This window comes from Piliocolobus tephrosceles, chromosome 15, assembly GCF_002776525.5.
Source record: "Piliocolobus tephrosceles isolate RC106 chromosome 15, ASM277652v3, whole genome shotgun sequence".
NCBI lineage: Eukaryota > Metazoa > Chordata > Mammalia > Primates > Cercopithecidae > Piliocolobus > Piliocolobus tephrosceles.
Genome location: NC_045448.1, coordinates 39,827,819 through 39,848,150, shown reverse-complemented (window position 1 = coordinate 39,848,150; position 20,332 = coordinate 39,827,819). Strand labels below are relative to the sequence as shown.

The following is a 20,332-nucleotide window of genomic DNA, read 5'->3' as shown; positions in this document are numbered from 1 at the left end:
TAATTTCCTCAATCTACAAAATAAGGCAACAAGACTGAATTATCAATTCTAGCCCTTCTACCTGTGATTCTAACCCATTCCGTTGCGCCTAATGAAGGAGGGGACATATGGTCAACCAGGAAGACCCATAGGGGCCACGGCGGGCTGATACGACCCTCCCGGGCTCTCCCTCCCCGCCTCGCCTTTGGCACCACCCGCCCCTGCGCGCCGCCTCCGGGAGCGAGCCGCGCGCGCCCGAGGCCACGTGACCTGAAGCCGCGGGGGCGCGCCCCAGCCGCCATGTCGGAGGCGCGTGGAGAGCCGGGTTCCGGAACTGGGGCCGGCGCCCGATTCTTCTGCACCGCGGGTCGCGGCCTGGAGCGGTTCCTGATGCGCGAGGTGCGGGCGCGGCTGGCGGCCACGGAGGTGAGTCGGCCTAGCTGCGCGCCTGGGAAGGTGGACGGCCCTGTCCCTGCCCCGTTGCCCACCCGAGGCCAGTCGTAGACGCGGGAAAGCGACGCCGGCGCCCCTCTCTGTTCCACGCGACGGTCGCCGCTCCCCGAGGTTGACTGGCAGGTGCTTCCGCTACGGCCGAGGGAAGCCACCATTCCTTTCTTTCCTTGCATAGCAAATCCAGTTCCTCATTTCTCAGGGCTCAAATTTTTAAGAGAGGTGTTGAGGCAAATTATTTCCTGCGTTCTTTAAAGTACTTAGTAGTGCCTGTAATTAGAATCTGGCCTGTCAGAGTTAGAACCCTTCGTTCTTTAAATGCAAAGATGATCTCCAAGTTCAGTTACCTGACTTTTTGTTAGTTTCTTGACTGATCGTATTTTACTTCGTAGGATTGTTGTGAGGATTAAATGATATAGCGTATGCAAAGTACACTTGAAACAGGCAGTAAATAGCAGCCAGAAAAATAATATACTCTTGCGGACCTCATGGTTATCTGTTGTTGATTTCCATGAAATGAACAAGTTTTTTAAGCATTGGTTTAGGTTTTAGAACGTTGAAAACTGGTTTCTTGAAAGTAGAGGATGAAGGTATAATAGAAAAGGTATCTTGATGGGCTCTGTGGGACAATGTGAGTGATGTGCTCTTGAAAAAGGAGAGCTTGCTAAATGAAATTAACCCCTCCACCCTGGCAGCTCCTACAGTGTGGGAAGCCCACAAAAGGAGTTTCTGCAGTGAAGAGTTGGAGTCATGAAGAATTATGTCAGTTTTTTTTGTTTTTGTTTTTGTTTTTTTGAGACGGAGTCTCGCTCTGCCACCCAGGCTGGAGTGCAGTGGCCAGATCTCAGCTCACTGCAAGCTCCGCCTCCTGGGTTTATGCCATTCTCCTGCCTCAGCCTCCGGAGTAGCTGGGACTACAGGCGCCCGCCACCTCGCCCGGCTAGTTTTTTGTATTTTTTTAGTAGAGACAGGGTTTCACCGTGTTAGCCAGGATGGTCTCGATCTCCTGACCTCGTGATCCGCCCGCCTCGGCCTCCCAAAGTGCTGGGATTACAGGCTTGAGCCACCGCGCCCGGCCGAATTATGTCAGTTTTATTAGACTGCCTGCCACCTGTGTTTTGGGTCACAGAATTTAATAGAGTATCGAATGTAGCTAATCTAAAAAAGCAACAATATATAGTAACTACTGACATTTACTGAACATTTAATATGTGTCAGGCATGTGTTCTTAGATCTTTACCCTACATTTATTTATTTGCGTACTTTTCACAACAGCCCTATAAGGTAGGTGTTCCACATTTAACAGATGAGAAAAATGAAGCACAGGTAAGTCCAATAATTTATTCAAATCACGCAACTAGAAAATCGCAAAGATGGGATTCAAACCTGAGCTGGGAAATCAAGAATGAGTATATAATCATGTTCAAACCAGGCTCATGATATAGGGCTGCATTGGCTTGTTTTTTCAAATGCTAACTTAGAGTGCTTGGTGTGAAAGAGAGATGGCTTGGCCCAATTGAATATGTAGGCTTATTAGAAAAAGGAAAGACTCTCTGCTTGTTCTCCATCTTCTCTAAAGACAAATGAAATTGGGAAAACTTTATTACCAGGAAGAAAATTCAATTAAATATAGGGAAAACTTTTTGACAGTGAGAGTAATTAAATGACAGTAGACTTGGGAATTTCCATATTCTGCTCTTGTATGTTTGAAGGATAGATAGGTTTGGAAATGGGATCTGAACAAATAATCTCTGAAATTCCACCTCAGTTGCTCTGATACAAAGTGAACTCTCAAAGTTAAGGCAATCCTGAAATAACAGTAATGAAAACTAACATTTATTAAGCACTTAAAATGTTAGACAAGTTATGTGCATGTTATGATTTAATCCTCAAAAGACTCCTATGTGATAGACTTTTACCTCCATATTTTACAAAAAAAGAGAAAATTGGGACTTGTATCTGAGCCTTTCTAGTTTTAAAGCCTGTGTGCTTTACCACTAGGCTAAATTACCGTGGGAATCTGCCCTGGAACATTGGATGTAGTTTATTTCTGTAACACCATGGTAGAGTCTGTATGGGCTTTAGAATCAAAAGACCTGTGTGCAGATCTTATATATTTCTGTAGTAGATATGTAACTTTGGGCAAATTACTCAAATTTCTGAGCCTCAATTGTCTTGGATGTAAAATAGAGATAATAGCTACTTGAAAGGATTAATGCAATCACTGAAACACAAATAGCACAGGTAGCATGGTGCCTAACAAATAGTTGGTGCTCAATAAATTTTAGTTCCCATACAATGAGTTGTATAGTAATACTTAAAACATTCTTTTAGTGACAAGAGAGTGTTAGAAACTTTGGATCACATCAAGGAAATGAATATTCTAAAATCTAAATTTACAGAACAGATTAATTCAAGAATGATTGTTTAAGAAAGTAATCACTTCATTTTAATCAGTGTTTTTCCAATTTTGGTGAACATAAGAATCACTGGGGAAGCTAGTTGAAAATGAGTATTTCTGGGTGCCAGCCCCAAAATGTTTTCTTTTAGCAGGGCAGCTGGTAAGCCCAGGTGCTACCATTTTAACATGAAAACATGCTGCCCTCCCAGGTAACTCCAACACACAACTTGCAGTGGAAAATTTGCTGTGTATTCTTTTTAGCTTTCTATCATGGAGAATTTCAGAAATATACAAAAGTAAACAAAATAGTATGCTAAATCTAGCCTGGTGCGGTGACGCATGCCTGTAATCCCAGCACTTTGGGAGGCCAAAGTCGGCGGATTACCTGAGGTCAGAAGTTCAAGACCAGCCTGGCCAACATGGCGAAACCCTGTCTCTACTAAAAATACAAAAAGTTAGCCAGGTGTGGTGGTGCACACCTGTAGTCCGGGCTATTCAAGAGGCTGAGGCAGGAGAATTGCTTGAACCCTGGAGGCGGAGGTTGCAGTGAGCCAAGATCACGCCACTGCACTCCAGCCTGGGTGACGGAGCAAGACTCCATCTCAAAAAAAAAAAAGAAAAAAAATAGTATGCTGAGTCTCCATGGTGTAGTTTAACATGTTCCTCTATCCTCTGTATTTCCTACAAGTTGAAATCCTGTAAGTTGTATCTAGAACTTGGTCAGATTCAGGTTTGATGTTTTTTTCTCCCCTCCGATTGTATGGCAAATTTCTTCCTAAGTCCCTGGATGATGTTAAATATTTAATTTACGTATCTACAAACACGTATCACTTAGACTACTTTGAAGAAATTAATATATTGAGAAAAATTAAGCTTTACTTTATAATGATGTTTAATGTATTAACTACTGCTATTTATTGTAAGACTAATAGTAGGAACAGTTATTTTAAGATAAAATTGAATGTTGTAGAGATGTCTCTAATGTCAGTTCACCAGAAAAGTCCTGTCAGTTGATTCATTGGTCTTTGTAAACTCACATATCAAACGCTATTAGCACAGGTCCTGATTAGGCCACGTAAATTTTTGTTTTTTAATGGTGTCATCACAGTCGAGGGTAGTGGGGTCGAGTTAAGCAGAAAGTCAAGTTATTTCATAGTTATTTTCATTTAATGGAATAATTGCATAAGATTGCCTTAAAGATTCTCTGCATTCGCTTTAAATTGAATGCCCTTTTTTTTTTTTTTTTTTTGACGGAGTCTTACTCTGTCGCCCAGGCTGGAGTGCAATGGCGTGATCTTGGCTCACTGCAACCTCCGCCTCCCAGATTCAAGCAGTTCTCCTGCCTCAGCCTCCCAAGTAGCTGGGATTACAGGTGCCTAGCTAATTTTTGTATCTTTAGTAGAGACAGGGTTTCTACTAAATATATTGTCCAGGCTGGTCTTGAACTCCTGACTTCAAGTGATCCGCCCACCTTGGCCTCCCAAAGTGCTGGGATTACAGGCATTAGCCACCATGCCCAGCTGAATGTCCTTTTTACAAATTAAGTGAAACATATTTTTGAATTCCTTCTTCTAAAATAAACTGAAACAAACTCAACACCACATTAACTCATCACTTAGCACTTTCAAATTAGTTCTGAAACTGGCCTCTGTAGAATTAGGAGACCTTTGGTACCTCCCTATATCATGATATGTTTTTGCATAGATTTAAACTTTTAAAAAAAAATTGTCACAGGATCAGGCTCTGTCACTCAGGCTAGAGAACAGTGGCATGATCACAGATGACTGCAACCTTGATTTCCCCGCCTCAAGCAATCCTCCCACCTTACCCTTCCAAGTAGCCTCTTGGACTACAAGCACATGCCACCATGCCCAACTCATTTACTTTTTGTACAGACAGGGTCTCACTGTATTGTCCAGACTGGTCTCAAACTCCTGGGCTCAAGCAGTCCTCCCACTTGGGCCTCCCAAAGCACTGGAATTATAGGCGTGAGCTACCACATTCACCTTAGATTTAAACTTTTAATCTTGGTGTTAAATTTGAATCCATGAATTTTAAAAGACAGGAAAAATAATGCTTAGATAATCTAGTAGAAAATAGAGCTGTTATTACTTAATAAAGGCTGTTATTTCATCTTCGGAAGTGTTATACATAAAACCAGGTGTTTTTAGACACTTGGTTATGATTTAATTCTAGATAGAAAAAAACAGATCCTATATATAAATACATTTTCAGGTGAGAAACATGAGAACGAAATATTCCAAATGCCTTATTTCTCCCTGAGTGTTGTAATTAAATATGAATAGTTATAAGAAAGAAACTAAAGAAAAAGAGAATTAGTAGCTTCAGCAGTTCTTGAAATCATAAGCACCAAAATTAATTCTCTCTACTGTTTTAAGATATAATACCTATCTTCACAAAGAGTGAACTGTTTAAGTGCATTCACAGATAGGATTATTTGATTCTCACAGTTACTACTATTTTACAATTTATTAAACTACAGTAAGTCTTCATTTAATGTCATCAGTAGGTTCCTGGAAACTGTGACTTCAAGCAAAAGGATGTGTAATTAAATCATTTTTTACCATAGGCTAATTGAAATAAACAAGAGTTCCTATAGTATATTTCTGGTCACAAAAATTTCACAAACTTCTAAATAAAGGGGTTATTTAGAACACTTCTAATAGTAAATGCTGAAATAACTCTTCTAATATTAAACATTGAAATAAGTTATACATACATTTAAGAAAGATTGATAAAAAGAAGTAGGATAATTATTTATCCATCTATTCCAGTTCAGTTATTCCATGGTTGTCACTGGCCAGAGCCTATCCTGGCAGCTCAGGGCACAAGGTGGGAACCAGCCCTGCATAGGATGCCATCCCATTGCCCGGTGCACTCACACGCACCCACATTTACTTGCACTGGGACCATGTAAACATACCAGTGACCTAATAGGCACACTCTGGGATGTCAGAGGAAACTGGGGTACTCAGGGAAAACCCATGCAGACATGGTTCACCTGGACAGTAGCCCTGGCTGGGAATTGGTATTTTTTCTTATCAATATCATGATGAAACAATGTTGAAGAAAACAGTGTTACTCAAGGACCTGCTGTACTTCTGATAACATGCTTATTCTAAAAGAAATGTAGGCCTTATGATAATTCGTAGAATAATGTTGCTGCTTTTGGTTTTGAGAATGTATAATTCTTAGAATAATGTTGCAGTTTTGGGTTTCAAGAATGTATTTGGCATTTTACTGCACTAACATATACTATTCTTATGATCTGATGTTCTAAATAAACTTTTTGGGTCCTCTTAATTAGCTTAATAGTCATGTTCTTTTTGGAAACCACTGGCCCCGGGGGGGGGAATATATATATATTTAAATGTAAATATACATTTTTAAAATATAAATATATTTTATATATATATATATGTTAGAGAAAGCTCATCAGATAAAATGCTTCCCTTGATATTTAAATAAGAAAAGAAGATGTTCGTACAATTAAGTAACTATAATACCTAGATCACTGGCTACCTAGGTTAAAGTCACTGGTCTAGATCTTTGCATCATTTTACTTGTTTACAGAATTTGAAACTTAAAACCGTACATTTTCTGTAAAATATTTAGTTCTGTTCCCCCAGAATCTTGGCAAAGTATTTCATCAGTTAAATTGTTCTGTGATGGCTTTAGTATCAACTGTATTCTTATGTCAGCTAACTTATGAATTTTTGATCATTTACTTTTTAAAACTTTGTTTTCAAGTTTCTAAGCATTTTGAAGTATATACTTTAGTTTTGGGGAAATGTCACCTATGTAATAAGAAAGAAGTAAATTCTAGAAACCAGAAGTTCTGGTTTTGGTTACTTCACTATCCCCTTATATATTGATTCCTAAATGTTCTTTTCATTCCCTGCTTCCTCCCATAGTGTCATTGTCTGTTCCTCCATCTATTTTGGTCAGCTGCATTGCTGTAAGCTATTTGAGTTTTAATTGGTGCCAATCTAGGGCTTCTTCGGGAGAGATTCTCTTTCATCAGCCTGGAGTAGGGACCCCAGAAATTACCATTCCAAGAGTTTAATTAGATCTTGTCAGATCCAAAACAAGCAAAAACCCTTGGAGTTCAAGTACCCATGGATGGTAGCTGCCTTAACACACAAGAAACCCAACAGTCCCTGGTGTCCGAGTTCTAGGAGATTACTTAGAACTGTGCTATTCAATTGTTGGCCGCTGCTAAAAAGAGAGCTCCAAGAGAGCCCCCATCCATCCTGGACTTAAGAGGGTTGGGTTGACCCTAAAAGAGATAAGATTCCATTGGTATTGAGCACCATTTGTCACAGCATATTAGCCTTCCTGTGAGTCAGTGCTCTTTTCATTTTCCTTCTCTTGCCACGTATCCATCCTTTCTCCAAAACCTGTTTCTGTTTGATGCATATATCTTGCTTCTATTCATTATCCAGTTTCTGCAGCCAAGTATCTCGTCATTTCTACCTCAGTAACCTCCTTCTCTCTCTAGCATCACATTCTACACTCAGTCCTTTACGCCTCTTGTAAAGTAATTTTTTCTGTCAGCTAATTCAGTGCTGTCACAGTTTTCATCAAAAGTCTGTAATGGTTGACCATTACCATTCGTGGTACTCAAAATTTCATGACCATTTGTCAAGCTGGCCTAAACTACATCATCCATCCACCTGACAGTATCAATCAGCATAATACAGCAAATGCTGCTTACAGTTTACTTCAGCCAGGTTTTCATTCCCACTTCTGCATCTGCCCCTTGTTCTTTTATTAGAATCCTTCTTCCCAAACCTTACAGGATTCTTTCCGAAGACTCTTTGTAATGTCGGCTTTCATATTCATTTCTACTTAGTGTACTTACAACTTGTCAATGCATTATAATGTTAAAACTTTTTAGTTTTCTTCTGGGTTTAATTCAAGTTATTGTCTTATAAATCTTATGTTTTAATGTGTATGTCAGTGTGTGTCTATTATTCAAAATATATGTTTTATGCTTCCTGGTAGCCTACAGGTAAGTTTTCAATACATATCCACCTTGGGCTAGACACCTAATTTGTCTAGTACATTATACCTTTGTCTACTTTTGGTGGTGATAGGATCTACCTTAGAGGGTTGTTACAAGGGTGAGGAGGAAAATACTTATTCAGAGTTCCTAGTACAGAGCCTGACAAATAGTAGATAGTTCAGAAATGGTTATTTTTATTTTTAATTTAAATACTGTACCTTAAGAGGGGAAAAAATATCATTTTTACACTGATACTGGACTACATTGAAAGCTGTTTTTTTATTTCTAGGTTGAATATATTTCAGGAAAGGTTTTTTTCACCACCTGTTCTGATTTGAATATGTTGAAGAAATTAAAATCTGCAGAAAGATTATTTTTGCTGATTAAAAAGCAGTTTCCACTTATTTCTTCTGTAAGTAAAGGTATGGCATATCCATATGTGTGTTGCTTTTACCCACATGACACATTGTACTCCAACATTTTCTGCTTGATAATTAATATGTAGCCATTTTACACTTTAATGTTCATTGACATGTGTGGGATCATTAGTTGTGTATTTTTCTGTATTTCCTGAATATTATCACCTGATTGTAGTAGAATATTTCTTCTCTTTGCAACCTGCGTGCTGCCTTTTTTATGAGATTTTAATGTCCTAAGCCACATTTCTTTGAGAATTATGATCGGGTACCTTCTCTAGAGATATATATGGTCAGTTGCATTTATTTGGACTTAGAAACATGCAGTAATCCAAAATGCATTATTTTAATAGTAAATCAGTGAAAATCGTCATATTGTAAATTTTAACTGTGTGATATAATTGGAAAAATACTGCATAGTAAAAATTTCTATTTCTGGGACCTTAAATGTTTTTGATAAACTTATGCGCACTTATCAAGCATTAGAGGTAAAGGGGGCATAAGAGATTTCTTGTCCACTCTCTAAATTTTATAAATATGCTACTAAAACAACATATGGATCTTGATAAAAACAACAAAACATGGTCAGACACTGCAGGTTTAAACGCTGCCTTAAACTTCAATTTGAATTACATAAGAGATCATGTATTTATAGCCTATAATAAACTATTTTAAGAAAGATGCAAATGGCAAGAAATCAAGACCAAGCAGAAAAAATTGTTTTAAAGCAAATCCCAAAGTATTATACTGTGGGGTAAATACAATTCCTCCCAGTACTCTACACACATTCATCTTTAAGGAACTGCAGTAATTTTTGGATCATCTTGACGACCCTGGTTCATCAAGAGAAGATTAAACTTTGCTGAGCATACTGGCAGTATGCTAAGCTGTGAATGGATTGCGAGTTATTTTATGGAAACACACTATAATATACTTATTAATATGGTGTGGGCTAAAATGTAACAGGCCTAAGATTCAGCTCCTATGTTTCTGAGCTGAGTTTTTCAATTTATTCTTTTCTTATAAAAACTTAATTTTTATAGGCAAGATCACCATTATTTCAAAGATTGATATACACTCTAGGTCTATGTATATGTTGGAGAGATACATATATTACCATAGCACAAATAATCTTTCTAGGTTATTATATGGTAATTCTATAGGAATTTTAACACAATGTGGATGCTATATATGCAATATAAGAATGAACTTTATTCTGCACAATATTCTTATGGTAAATGGAATATAAACTCCAAATGAAAGTGAAGTTATTCATGTAGCAATTTAATAAAAATTCAAAGAAATAAAGGTAATGGAATTTGGGGGTGATGATTGTAATAGATGGTCTTTAAAGCTTCAATATAGGATCAACAAGATTTTTCTTATTTAGGAAAACTATTTAACGAAATGCAAAGACTTATAAATGAAGATCCAGGAAGTTGGTTGAATGCCATTTCAATCTGGAAAAATCTTCTTGAACTTGATGCAAAAAAGGAAAAACTTTCTCAGAGAGATGATAACCAAGTAAAAAGAAAAGTGGGAGAAAATGAAATCATCATTGCAAAGAAATTAAAAATAGAACAAATGCAAAAGATAGAAGAGAATAGGGACTGCCAGCTGGAAAAACAAATAGAAGAAGAAACTCTGGAGCAAAGAGATGTTACCACTAAAAGCGAAAACTTTCAAGAAGAATTTCAGAATGACATAGAGAAAGCAATTGATACTCATAATCAGAAGGACTTGACTTTCAGAGTATCTTGTCGCTGCAGTGGAACTATTAGAAAGGCCTTCACTGCACAGGTATGCTTGCATCCCAAAGTGGAGTCTGTCGCCCAGGCTGGAATACAGTGGCATGATCTGGCTCACTGCAACCTCCGCTCCCAGGTTCAGGTGATTCCCTTGCCTCAGCCTCCTGAGTAGCTGGGATCACAGGTGTGCGCCACTACACCCAGCTAATTTTTGTATTTTTAGTAGAGAGAGGGTTTCACATTGGTCAGGCTGGTCTTGAACTCCTGACCTCAAGTGATCCACCCACCTCAGCCTCCCAAAGTGCTGGGATTACAGGCAGGAGCCACCGCACCTGACCTGCGGGTCCCATTTTTTTTTTAAAGAATTACTTACTCTTTAGATTGAAAATGAGATGCAAACCTCTCACAGAACGAATAACTAGGCCCAGACAATTAGTTCTTATGGAATTAAATATCTTTAAAACTACATTTTCCTTTTAATTTTCCCTCAGATGTTTAAGAGGAATGGTATGCCATTCCAAGTAATTACTTTCTTATCCTTTGTGCCTAAAAATTTCCTTAAATCTACAGATGTCCTTTGTATTTGGAAATCCTGATACCATAGTCCTCAGCTTTTGGGGTTTCTCTTCAGTTCAGCTTTGTGCTTATTCAGTGGCTACTCTGCACAGGTCCTGTACATGGGATTGTCACCAGGACCTAGACTGCAAATGCACGTGAGGTCTCAGCAATATAGAGAAGAGCGAACACCACAAACTGGCCATCACCAAACCTCATCAGTTGGCCCATACAAAGTTCAGTGATGTTAAAGGCCATTGGTCTGAATACTTTATCAACCTTAAAATCAGTCAGACCCTAAAGGGTGAGTCTAATGATACTAATCTGGTAATTTTTAAACACATAGGCTTATAGTAGCTGAAATAGTTATCTTTCAGCTTGCATCTGTTTCCTGAAACCCAGAATGATCACATTTATCAGGTTATAATCTAGTTATTTCATATGCCTAAAATTACAAGAATAGAGATTATGCATGAGTAGATGTTAATGCCATGGAGTGTATTTGGGGCTACGGCAGGTAAAATACAGCCTTACTGCCTGGAATAGAAAATGCTTTCATGTACGATTTTAATATCAGAACTCTAAATTACTGTCAGATAGCCTGACTTGATTTTCTTATAGGCTACTCTGTTAGTTTTGCTTACATTTAAACTTAAAATTTTCATTTTTAGTATTCTTTTCTTTAACTTGCTACTTTTCCAGGAGTTAGGAAAAGTAATTGGAATTGCTATTATGAAACACTTCGGATGGAAAGCAGATTTGAGGAATCCAAAATTAGAGGTAATGAGTATTTGTTTTATTTTATATACTTGTAACCTAATTCTTTAAAGACAGTGTCCTGTATTCTTATCATACCATTTTATTTTGCAGTTGTAAAAAGTATATCGACAGGGATCCAGCAGTCCATTTTATCTTTAGTAGTAGAATAGTACAGATAGTTTTGCTAGCAGTTTTCACTGTGAAAATGTCTTATCCAAACTCCAAGAAAAGATTTTTTGGAATGAAGTTATCTGGTCACAGTTGAAGAAAAAACATTTATTATTATGAGGTTACAGCGATGTTCTCTATAGTCTCTATAATACACACAATCTATGATTTAAAAAACTTTAGCTAATGTTAAAAAATGGATAACAACAAAAGTCCTGTACAAAATTCAATAGTATGTTAATAGTGGCTTTGTTATGGATATTGGATTATGTTTTTATTTTCCAAAATTAATTTAATAAGGTTACACTATTTTTAATTGGAACAACTATTTGTATGGGGAAACAAAAAATATTCTTTGCTGTTTTTTGAAAGCCATCTTATAAAGTTGACATGTAACCAATAATTTTCATGATTAATTCATAAATTTATTTATCACTTGTTATGTAGGTTTAAATGGAGTAATAACTGGACAAATCAGAACATTGTTGTTTTATTTTTAGATTTGCTTTTGTCTGACATTTTTCACTTTAAAAAAAAATACCTGGTATATATTTTTTATTGTTTGTCATACTAAATATTTTGATCCCAAGAATGTTTTGACATAAAGGTATCTTTCTCTTACCTGCCCCTTTCCAATTCTTAATCATCTCCTCTCTGTGGCTTTCTTGTCCCCATCTCCCTGAGTCTATCTCGTTGTCTCAGAATCGTTTTTCTCATAGATTATCTCATGAATAAATATAGCAAATTCAATTTCTATCAGCCATTTAATGCAATTAATAGCTATTATGGATAGAAATAATTAACACAAAATTGGAAACACAAAAATCACATGTAGTAAAGTTTATGACTAAAAAATTGACAGAAGAATCAAATCTCAACAAATTTCCTTCTGCAAAATTGATAGGAAAACATTTATAGTGGGGGAGGCTATTCTTAATAACATTCAATATGTAAACATGTCATATCTTTAGAATAAATTGTCAATAGAAAATAATTCTAATTTGCTAAAATGCATAATGTATAAAATTGGGAAGTTTAGCTGTGATGTATTAGTTAATCAAGTAATTAAATTGACCAGATGGAATCACTCCAGGTAAGCCTTTTCTTGATGAAAGTAATCAATTTTGGAATAATTCTGATTAAGCTGCTAATATTTAAAGTTATCTTGGAATGAGACTATCAGGGACCAGATATTCTTGAGATTCAAAACAGCATTTAAAATATTCTGTAAACCTTATCAGACTACAAAAGAAAGATTCTAGCTTTTAAAATTTGTGTTGACTACTAATAATGTGGGGCACTTACATACTCTTCTGGACCTAACAGAAGAAAGAAAATAAAGAGAGACAGAAACTTACCTATAGAGAAAAGAGCACCCTTGCTGCCATATATTTGACCTAAACAAAGTTTTCTGTTACCCTGAAAGTATTTGCAGCCTCTGATAGCCCTGTGTGGCCTCACATCCTATTTGAGGTTAGAATTAGGGTGGATTTAGAAAATCTTCTCTAACGCAAAACACTGAAGTCTGGTCCAGTTATGATAATTCCGAGAATCTCTAGGAAGAAAGTTGGTTTTGAGTTGTTTGTAACATGACTCTCCTGTATAACAAATTGACCTCTGAATTTTTCTATGAAATGTACTTAAAATTTAGTTTCCTTCTGCTTAAGAAAAAAAAAAGATTATAGAAACTTTTTTTTCTAGATAGGATGAATAAGGCCTTGGAGTTTCTTTTTAAAACATAGGTCATGTAAGTTTAAAATGGAAATTTCAAATTGTCAATACTTTGGTAATGATGTTTCTTATTCCATTCTAACTTCTGTGTTTATTCTTTCAGATCTTTATACATCTAAATGACGTTTACTCTGTGGTGGGAATTCCTGTGTTCAGGTAGATATTCTAAGCTTCAAGTTTGTCCCATAGGACAGATTGTTAAATTGAGGACTTATGTTTTTTATTTATAGCATGAATGAAGCATTGATATAACAGAGAAGGCTAAAGGCAAAGCATTTGAATTCTTTGCTTAAGACAATAAAATATTTTCATGGAACTTAGTGGATGTGATTTGAACTGACCAGTTAGAGCTGGGAAATATTTGATCATGGTAATCTACTGATTACGTGATTAATACTGAAAATTATATCTAGTTCTATTATTAAATGATTTTCACAGCCCCATAACTATACCTAAAAGGCTTCTAGGCTGCCCTACTCCAGCGCCTTTAATTTAACAATTTTGCCTATCTGGCTTTTTAAAATTCTATGACAATTTTAAAGACAGGGTGGGGAAAACTAAAAGATGGACATATTTCAGCAATTATAATAATAAGTATAATTATTGATGGTCACCAAGACGAAAGTAGGAAACACTAGCAAAACAAGCAAAATATAAAATATGTCCATTTTTAAATTTATAAAGTAGTTAATTTTTTAAAATATTTTGACTCCCAAAAAGTGAGCCTAAGTGTCTAAAAAATTTACTTAGATACCAGGCGCAGTGGCTCACGCCTGTAATCCCAGCTTTTTGGGAGGCTGAGGCAGGCAGATCACGAGGTCAGAAGTTCGAGACCAGCCTGACCAATATGGTGAAATGCTGTCTCTACTAAAAATACAAAAATTAGCTGGGTGTGGTGGTGGGTGCCTGTAATCCCAGCTACTCAGGAGGCTGAGGCAGGAGAATCACTTGAACCCGGGAGGCAGAGGTGGCCGTGAGCCAAAATTGCACCACTGTACTCCAGCCTAGGTGACAGTGAGACTCCGTCTCAAGAAAACAAAAAAATTTAGGAAGACTATCTCACCCCTAGCAGTGCTGAGTGTGGTATTAATTAGATTCTTACCACCAAATAAAATAACTCATTTTTAAATTATTATATATAAAAGTGCTAAATTATGTGCTCTTTATTTAACTAGTATAACCTTAATGTTTTTAAAAGGTATTTGATTATTTAAAATTATTTTAATGCTTGCTAGAAACATTCAAGACATCATGCCATGGCATTTCAAATAATAATTGATAATGTACCTTAAAGTTTACAAATAAAAGATGTTGTATCTGAAAATTCAGACTCAGACCTTGAGTGAGCACTGGTTGAAAATGAGGTTACAATAGATGCTCTGTGTTTAGTCAGTCTGACTACCTCAGTGTAGGAAGGAAGCAGTCTCAGTGATGAGTGTTGGCTAAAAAGAACAATTTGCTGGAACATGGAAAGGGAGACATGAAGACTTGCACAACAGATAGCACTGGACAAGAGAAGTGACAGTGGATATCAGAAACTGCAACCTGGTGACCCTAACAACAGAAGAAAGTCAGAAATGATGAAACAAAGTAAAGAGCAGCCATGAAGTTGGAGGATCACATAAAAATTTGTCCCAAGTTCCTAAAGACATTGTTCATATTTTGAGCTTTACTTTCTTTAAAGAAAAAAACCATTTGGATATCAATAGCCCTATGAGGCATTAACTGTTGTATAGCTGGTGCCACACTATATGCATCACCTACTACAGTATAGCATAGCAGATAAGAACTGTGGACTTGAATTCTGTCTTCACAAATTATTATAACTCTGCAAGTTTAGACAAATTATCATATTTCTCTGCTATAAAATCAGGAAAATAATAGTACCTACTTTATAGCTTCATCCTTGGAATTAGATAACCCACATGAAAATTTTTGCTACTGTTTCTAGAATACAGTAAGCATTGAATAAATTTCAACTTTTTTATTTTTGAAACAGTTCAGCAAGTAGGAGGGGAGGGGAGAGGCATTTACTGGAGTAAGATGAGTTCAATTAATTTTAGTTGAAGCGTCAGTTGTACACTTACTGTATGCAAAAAATTGTGCTAGATGCCCAAAGTTCAAAGACGAAAAAGGATGAGTATTAATTTCAAGGAATTCAATCCAGTGGTAGCACAGATCTGTGATAAATGCTTGACTAGAGTTAGGAAAGAGAACCTAACTCTAATTGAGGACCTGTGAGCAAAAAGATAAAAGATTGTCCCTAAGAGGAGACTTGCCAGCAATAAGAAAGGGTATATCATGTGGGCAAGAGAAGGAAAGGATATTACAGGCAAGGAATCTCTGTGCAAAGGCACAAGGTGTAAGGAAGCTGGATTTACATGGGGAATGGCAGGTAGTTTCAGTGTAGATGGGACATAGAGAAAGTGGTAGAAAATTAGAAACAAGCCATGAAGTGCCTTGTAAGTATGTTAAACAGCTTGGATGTTATCCTAAAAGCAGTAAGAATTTGAAGCAGAAGAGTGAAGTGATCAGATTTCTGATTTCAAAAATATTACCAAGAAAACTATATTTTTGAATGAAAGAGAAATAAAAAGAGAGAATGAGAGGATTTAAACTCTTGGAGGTAGCAAAAAGGCCATGAAGTCAAAAAATAGTTAAGGGATCTAGAATAATTTCAGATTTCTGATTTGAACAATTAGTAAATACTGGTATTAGTCGCTGAGATACAAAATGTAGCGAAAGAAAACAGTGTATTCATTGAAAAATGTCCCAGTAGATATTTGAAGTTACAGGTCTAGAGTTCAGGTGACAAGTCTAGACTGAAGAGGTAGATTATGGTACCCAATATATGGATAGCAAGTGGCACAAGAAAATGAAGAAACATATCAATATATGAAATCCAGGAGAGTGTATTCAGTTTATACCTGTTGACTTTGTACTACTAGTCTTCCACATAAAAATGTTCAAGTGCATATTTGAAGATAAAGATCTGGGGGGTTCAGGTAACAAATCTAGGCTAGAGATATAGATTAGAACGTCTTTTTCTTAGTGGTACAAGGTGTACAAGAAAATAAAAAAGAAATGCACACATGCAGAGAAGATCAAAAACCACATTTATTTTTGAACCGTGTACATTAGATTCTGTGAAAGTAGAGCATTATCTTTATTTTTAAGGAGTTTATTTCTGAACATGCCTTCTTCTGAATAATTGTATTATGCTGATATAATGGGGCCCTTTTGTTGAAGTAATGAGATAATTTTGCCCAGGTTTAGGCAAAATGTGAACATTCACTTTTGTCAAATATTGACAGAATTCTGTCCCATAAAAACTTCTATTAGCAAAAATATATACATAGTTGTTGAAACTTTGAAAGGTTCCATATAAATTCCTGCTGCTTATAAGAGCATTTTTTTTCATATATATGGACAAAGCTGGTTTTCCATACTGCATCTCCCTTTTTGGTATCTAGAATGCAAACTCTGTTTTATAGTTTTGGCATCTAGAATGTAAACTGTGTATTATAGCTTTGGTATCTAGCATGCAAACTGTGTTTTATAGCAAGATAATTGCTAAGTTCACCCTGCAGAAGCAAAATTCACTGGCCAAAATATTTTATAGTGTTTCCACCTGCCAGTTTACATCCCTGATTCCAAATGTATATATACAGTACTGTTTACAATGTGAATTATTTCTTGAAAAAACCTTATTAAAAAGCCAGACTCCCATGGGTTTGCCATGTAGAACTTCCTCATTATAAAAGTAAGTATACAATTACACTTCTATTTTAAAGGGATATGTCATTTAGTTCTAAGATTTTAAGAGGCTTGCAACAAATACAAAAACAGGATAAGTTAAAGTCAAAGAAAAATGAGAAACAAAATTATGAAAGAAATAAATGTTTAACATTCACATACCTAGAATTCTGTTGAACAACTTAAAGGAGTATTTGAAGAACATCGTGGCTTTCCGTAAAGTTCGTAGAAGACCTCTCTTGGTGGCTTTGGAACAAGCCTACCCCAAAACAAACCAGCACACATTCTTGACATCATGTCTTCATACCTTACCAACAAATTGTAGAAGTGAACTAGAAAAGCCTGGAAAGTTGAAATTTCCAAGGAGATTCTGCTTGTTCATTACATTGGAAAGATAGAAATGATAGATGACATTTTGAAAATTTCTGTCAAATCTGGAAACATGGATGTGATGGTGGCATTGATGAGGTGGAGGATAAAGTGTGAAGCGATGCTTGTTGGAGACCAGTGAACTGATTTGGGAGATGTCTGGTTTGGCCCAGCATCCAGTAAATTATTTTAGACAGTGCAATGTCATGTTTCATTTCATCTTTTGGGGAAGATGCAAATAACCAAAAAACAGACCTACAAAAGGGACTTTTTATAGAGAACAGATTTTAAGGATTAGCATCCCTTCAGTTCTACTTCCCATACTACATTTATATCACAAAACAGTACATTCCCCTTCATGACTTCAGACAGCAAAAAAAGGTCTACTCTGTATGGGAAGACAGGAAAGTATAAGAAAGATTTTCCTTATGTGTAATTACATTTTTATACATGAAATACATGAGAGTGTAAATTTCAGTTGTCTAAAAATTTAACTTTCTGAGATTCCACACTAGCTGGGTAGACAAGGTGCCCATTAGAGAAGGAGTTTTTGTAATATTGAAACATTCTCTAACTTAGGGAATACTTTAGTGTATGTTGGATGAATATGTTTAAATGATTCTCAGATTTGGACAAGTAAATCATTTTTATATCTTGTTGTTCAGTGTGTAATAATATATAATCAGATTCTTTTCTTTGTAGGGTTCCTCTAGCCAGCAGAGCTTACATCAAGACAGCTGGACTGCGATCTACCATAGCGTGGGCAATGGCATCTCTCGCTGACATTAAGGTAAGAAAAATGTTTTCCTTCCTGTTAATAGCAAAGTTATTTTCATAATTAACTTATACAGTGTCTTACTGATGAATATTTGTATTACTTGCTTTCTCTTCTCTTAACGCTTTTTATTTAACTTCTTTTCTTTTTGCCATTATACTTACAAACTGCTGCAGTAATGCTTTTATATATTGTTGAACTTCTGAGAGTATTTTGGCTCTGAAAAGGCTGAGTCAGAAGTTAGCTACATTTCATTATTTCTAATGTTTTGTGTCACAGTTAGAAAATGTGGCCTGTAAAACCTCTGATTCTTAGATTTTAAGTTTTTTTCTGTGACCAAGATCTTGGTCAATTTTTGTAAATGTTCTATGGACATAAGATGATTTTATCTTCTAGTGAAGAAATGTTCTCCATTATTTTTACTTACCGTGTGTTTCTCTGCTCCATTTTGAAAGAAGTTTTTGAAATCTCATTATATTGTATTTTTTTAAGTTTTTGCATTTTTATGAGTCGTTGAATTATTCAGCTGCCGTGTGACTTGGTATATACATGTTTGTGACTGTCAATATATCATTGTGAAGTGTGCCTTTTGTTACTTAAGTCCTGTTTATCTTGGTTAAGTTTAAATTTAAGTCTCACTGTCTTACTAATATTTTCACTCCTTTTTGTTTGCATCAGCCTAATATTTCTTTACCACTGCTTTTTTTTTTTCAGCTTTACATATTTTCTTACAAACACACAGCTATTTTTACCCCACTCTGATGGTGTTTCAGTGAGAGAATTCAGTAAATGTTGTGGCAGATAGACTTGATTATATTCTTCCTATTTTTATTCTATTCCTAACTTTTCACACTTTGTTTCCTTGTCTTATTTTTGCTAGTTTGATCAAGTTACTTGCTAATCATTTGTCTTGCCCTGTTTGAGGCTTCTGCTCTGGTTTACTTGTTGCTTGGGTAAAGTCTTATCTTAGGTATTTTTCTCAAATGTGGTATTTAGTGATATACTGTCAGAATTTCTTTGTATCTTCAAATTTCTTCCTGTTATCTGGGTATATCTATCTTGGCTGGGTATAGGATTCCTGAATTGCAGTTCTTTTCTCTCAAAAGTCTATAGATGCTATTTCATTGTCATTTAGCTTCCAGTGGCACAGATGAGCAGACCATGCCAGTGGGATTTTTCTCTTCTTTTCATTTGTAACTACGTGGTTCCTTGTTTTTGGAAACTTGTAAGGTCTTTGTCTTTAACCTTAAAGCCCAGGAATGTCACCAGAACATGCTTATGTGTATGTGTTTTCTATTTAGCCCAGACCTTGGTGAGTCTTAGATTCTGGCCACCACTTACTGGCTGGGAAGCTTTGGGCAGGATACTTAACATCTTTGTGCCTCAGTTTCTCATTTGCAAAATGAAAAGAGGAGTAATATCTCATGGGATCATGACAAGATTAAATGAATTAGCATTAATAAAGTGATTAGAACAGTGCCTAACATTTGGAAAGTGTCTAAGTATTAGCTGCCATTTTGGTAATAATAAATATAACTATAATTATTAATACTAAAATTATAGTTAACAACTAGAACTATAATTACTATTTGGAATATATAATAATTATAAAAATTATTTATTTTTACTTCTCCAGCCTGAGCACTTTTTCTTCCATTAATTAATTATTGCCTCGACTATTTAGCGAATTTAACTTTAAACTAGTCTCTTTTTCCTACTTCTGAAGTTCCTATTATGAACGTGTTAAGCTTCCTGGTTCTATCCTCCAAGTCTCCTATCCTTTTGACATGATTTCCATCTCTTTATATTTGCATTTTGAGTTATTCTTGAGCATTATCTTCCAAATTACAACAAGAGTCACAGAGACATGCTGTATTTTATTTATATTTTTAGATTAAAAATATCATGGCTTTTTAGCTTCATAAAGGTATGTGTGTCACATTTGAATATCTCTGAAAGCTCTTCTTTTATTCAAATATTGATCTGTGTCCTCCAGTAATTAGTAATTCTATTTTACTAGGTGTGTGTTCTGATTATTCTGCGTATTTACTCTAAAACTACTGAGGGACCTCTTCCTTTTTTTTCAGATGTACCGGTGGTTTTTGTTTGTTTGTGTGTTTTGTTTTAGCTTGCTGGGGCTAAAATGTGACTGTTAAGTATTTTAAATGGCCAGAATCCTATAAACGGTAAAAGGTA

At 36.0% G+C, this 20,332-nt stretch overlaps 1 protein-coding gene across 8 annotated transcripts in view; it reads left to right on the top strand.

The window, feature by feature from the left end:
• The first annotated feature begins 248 nt into the window (after window positions 1-248).
• Window positions 249-20,332, top strand: part of THUMPD2 (THUMP domain containing 2) — a 41,025-nt gene continuing 20,941 nt past the window's right edge. For 3 of the 8 annotated variants that reach the window (XM_023216282.2, XM_023216289.1, XM_023216285.1), the window contains exons 1-6: window positions 249-405; window positions 8,149-8,281; window positions 9,666-10,075; window positions 11,281-11,358; window positions 13,340-13,392; window positions 18,064-18,151. In XM_023216282.2, coding sequence (XP_023072050.1) covers window positions 280-405; window positions 8,149-8,281; window positions 9,666-10,075; window positions 11,281-11,358; window positions 13,340-13,392; window positions 18,064-18,151 — 888 coding nt within the window. In that variant the 5' untranslated portion in view covers window positions 249-279. Of the gene's footprint in view, window positions 406-8,148; window positions 8,282-9,665; window positions 10,076-10,691; window positions 10,883-11,280; window positions 11,359-13,339; window positions 13,393-18,063; window positions 18,152-20,332 lie in introns of those variants that run through there. The other 5 variants (XM_023216287.2, XM_023216283.2, XM_023216284.2 and 2 more) reach the window with 5 other exon arrangements.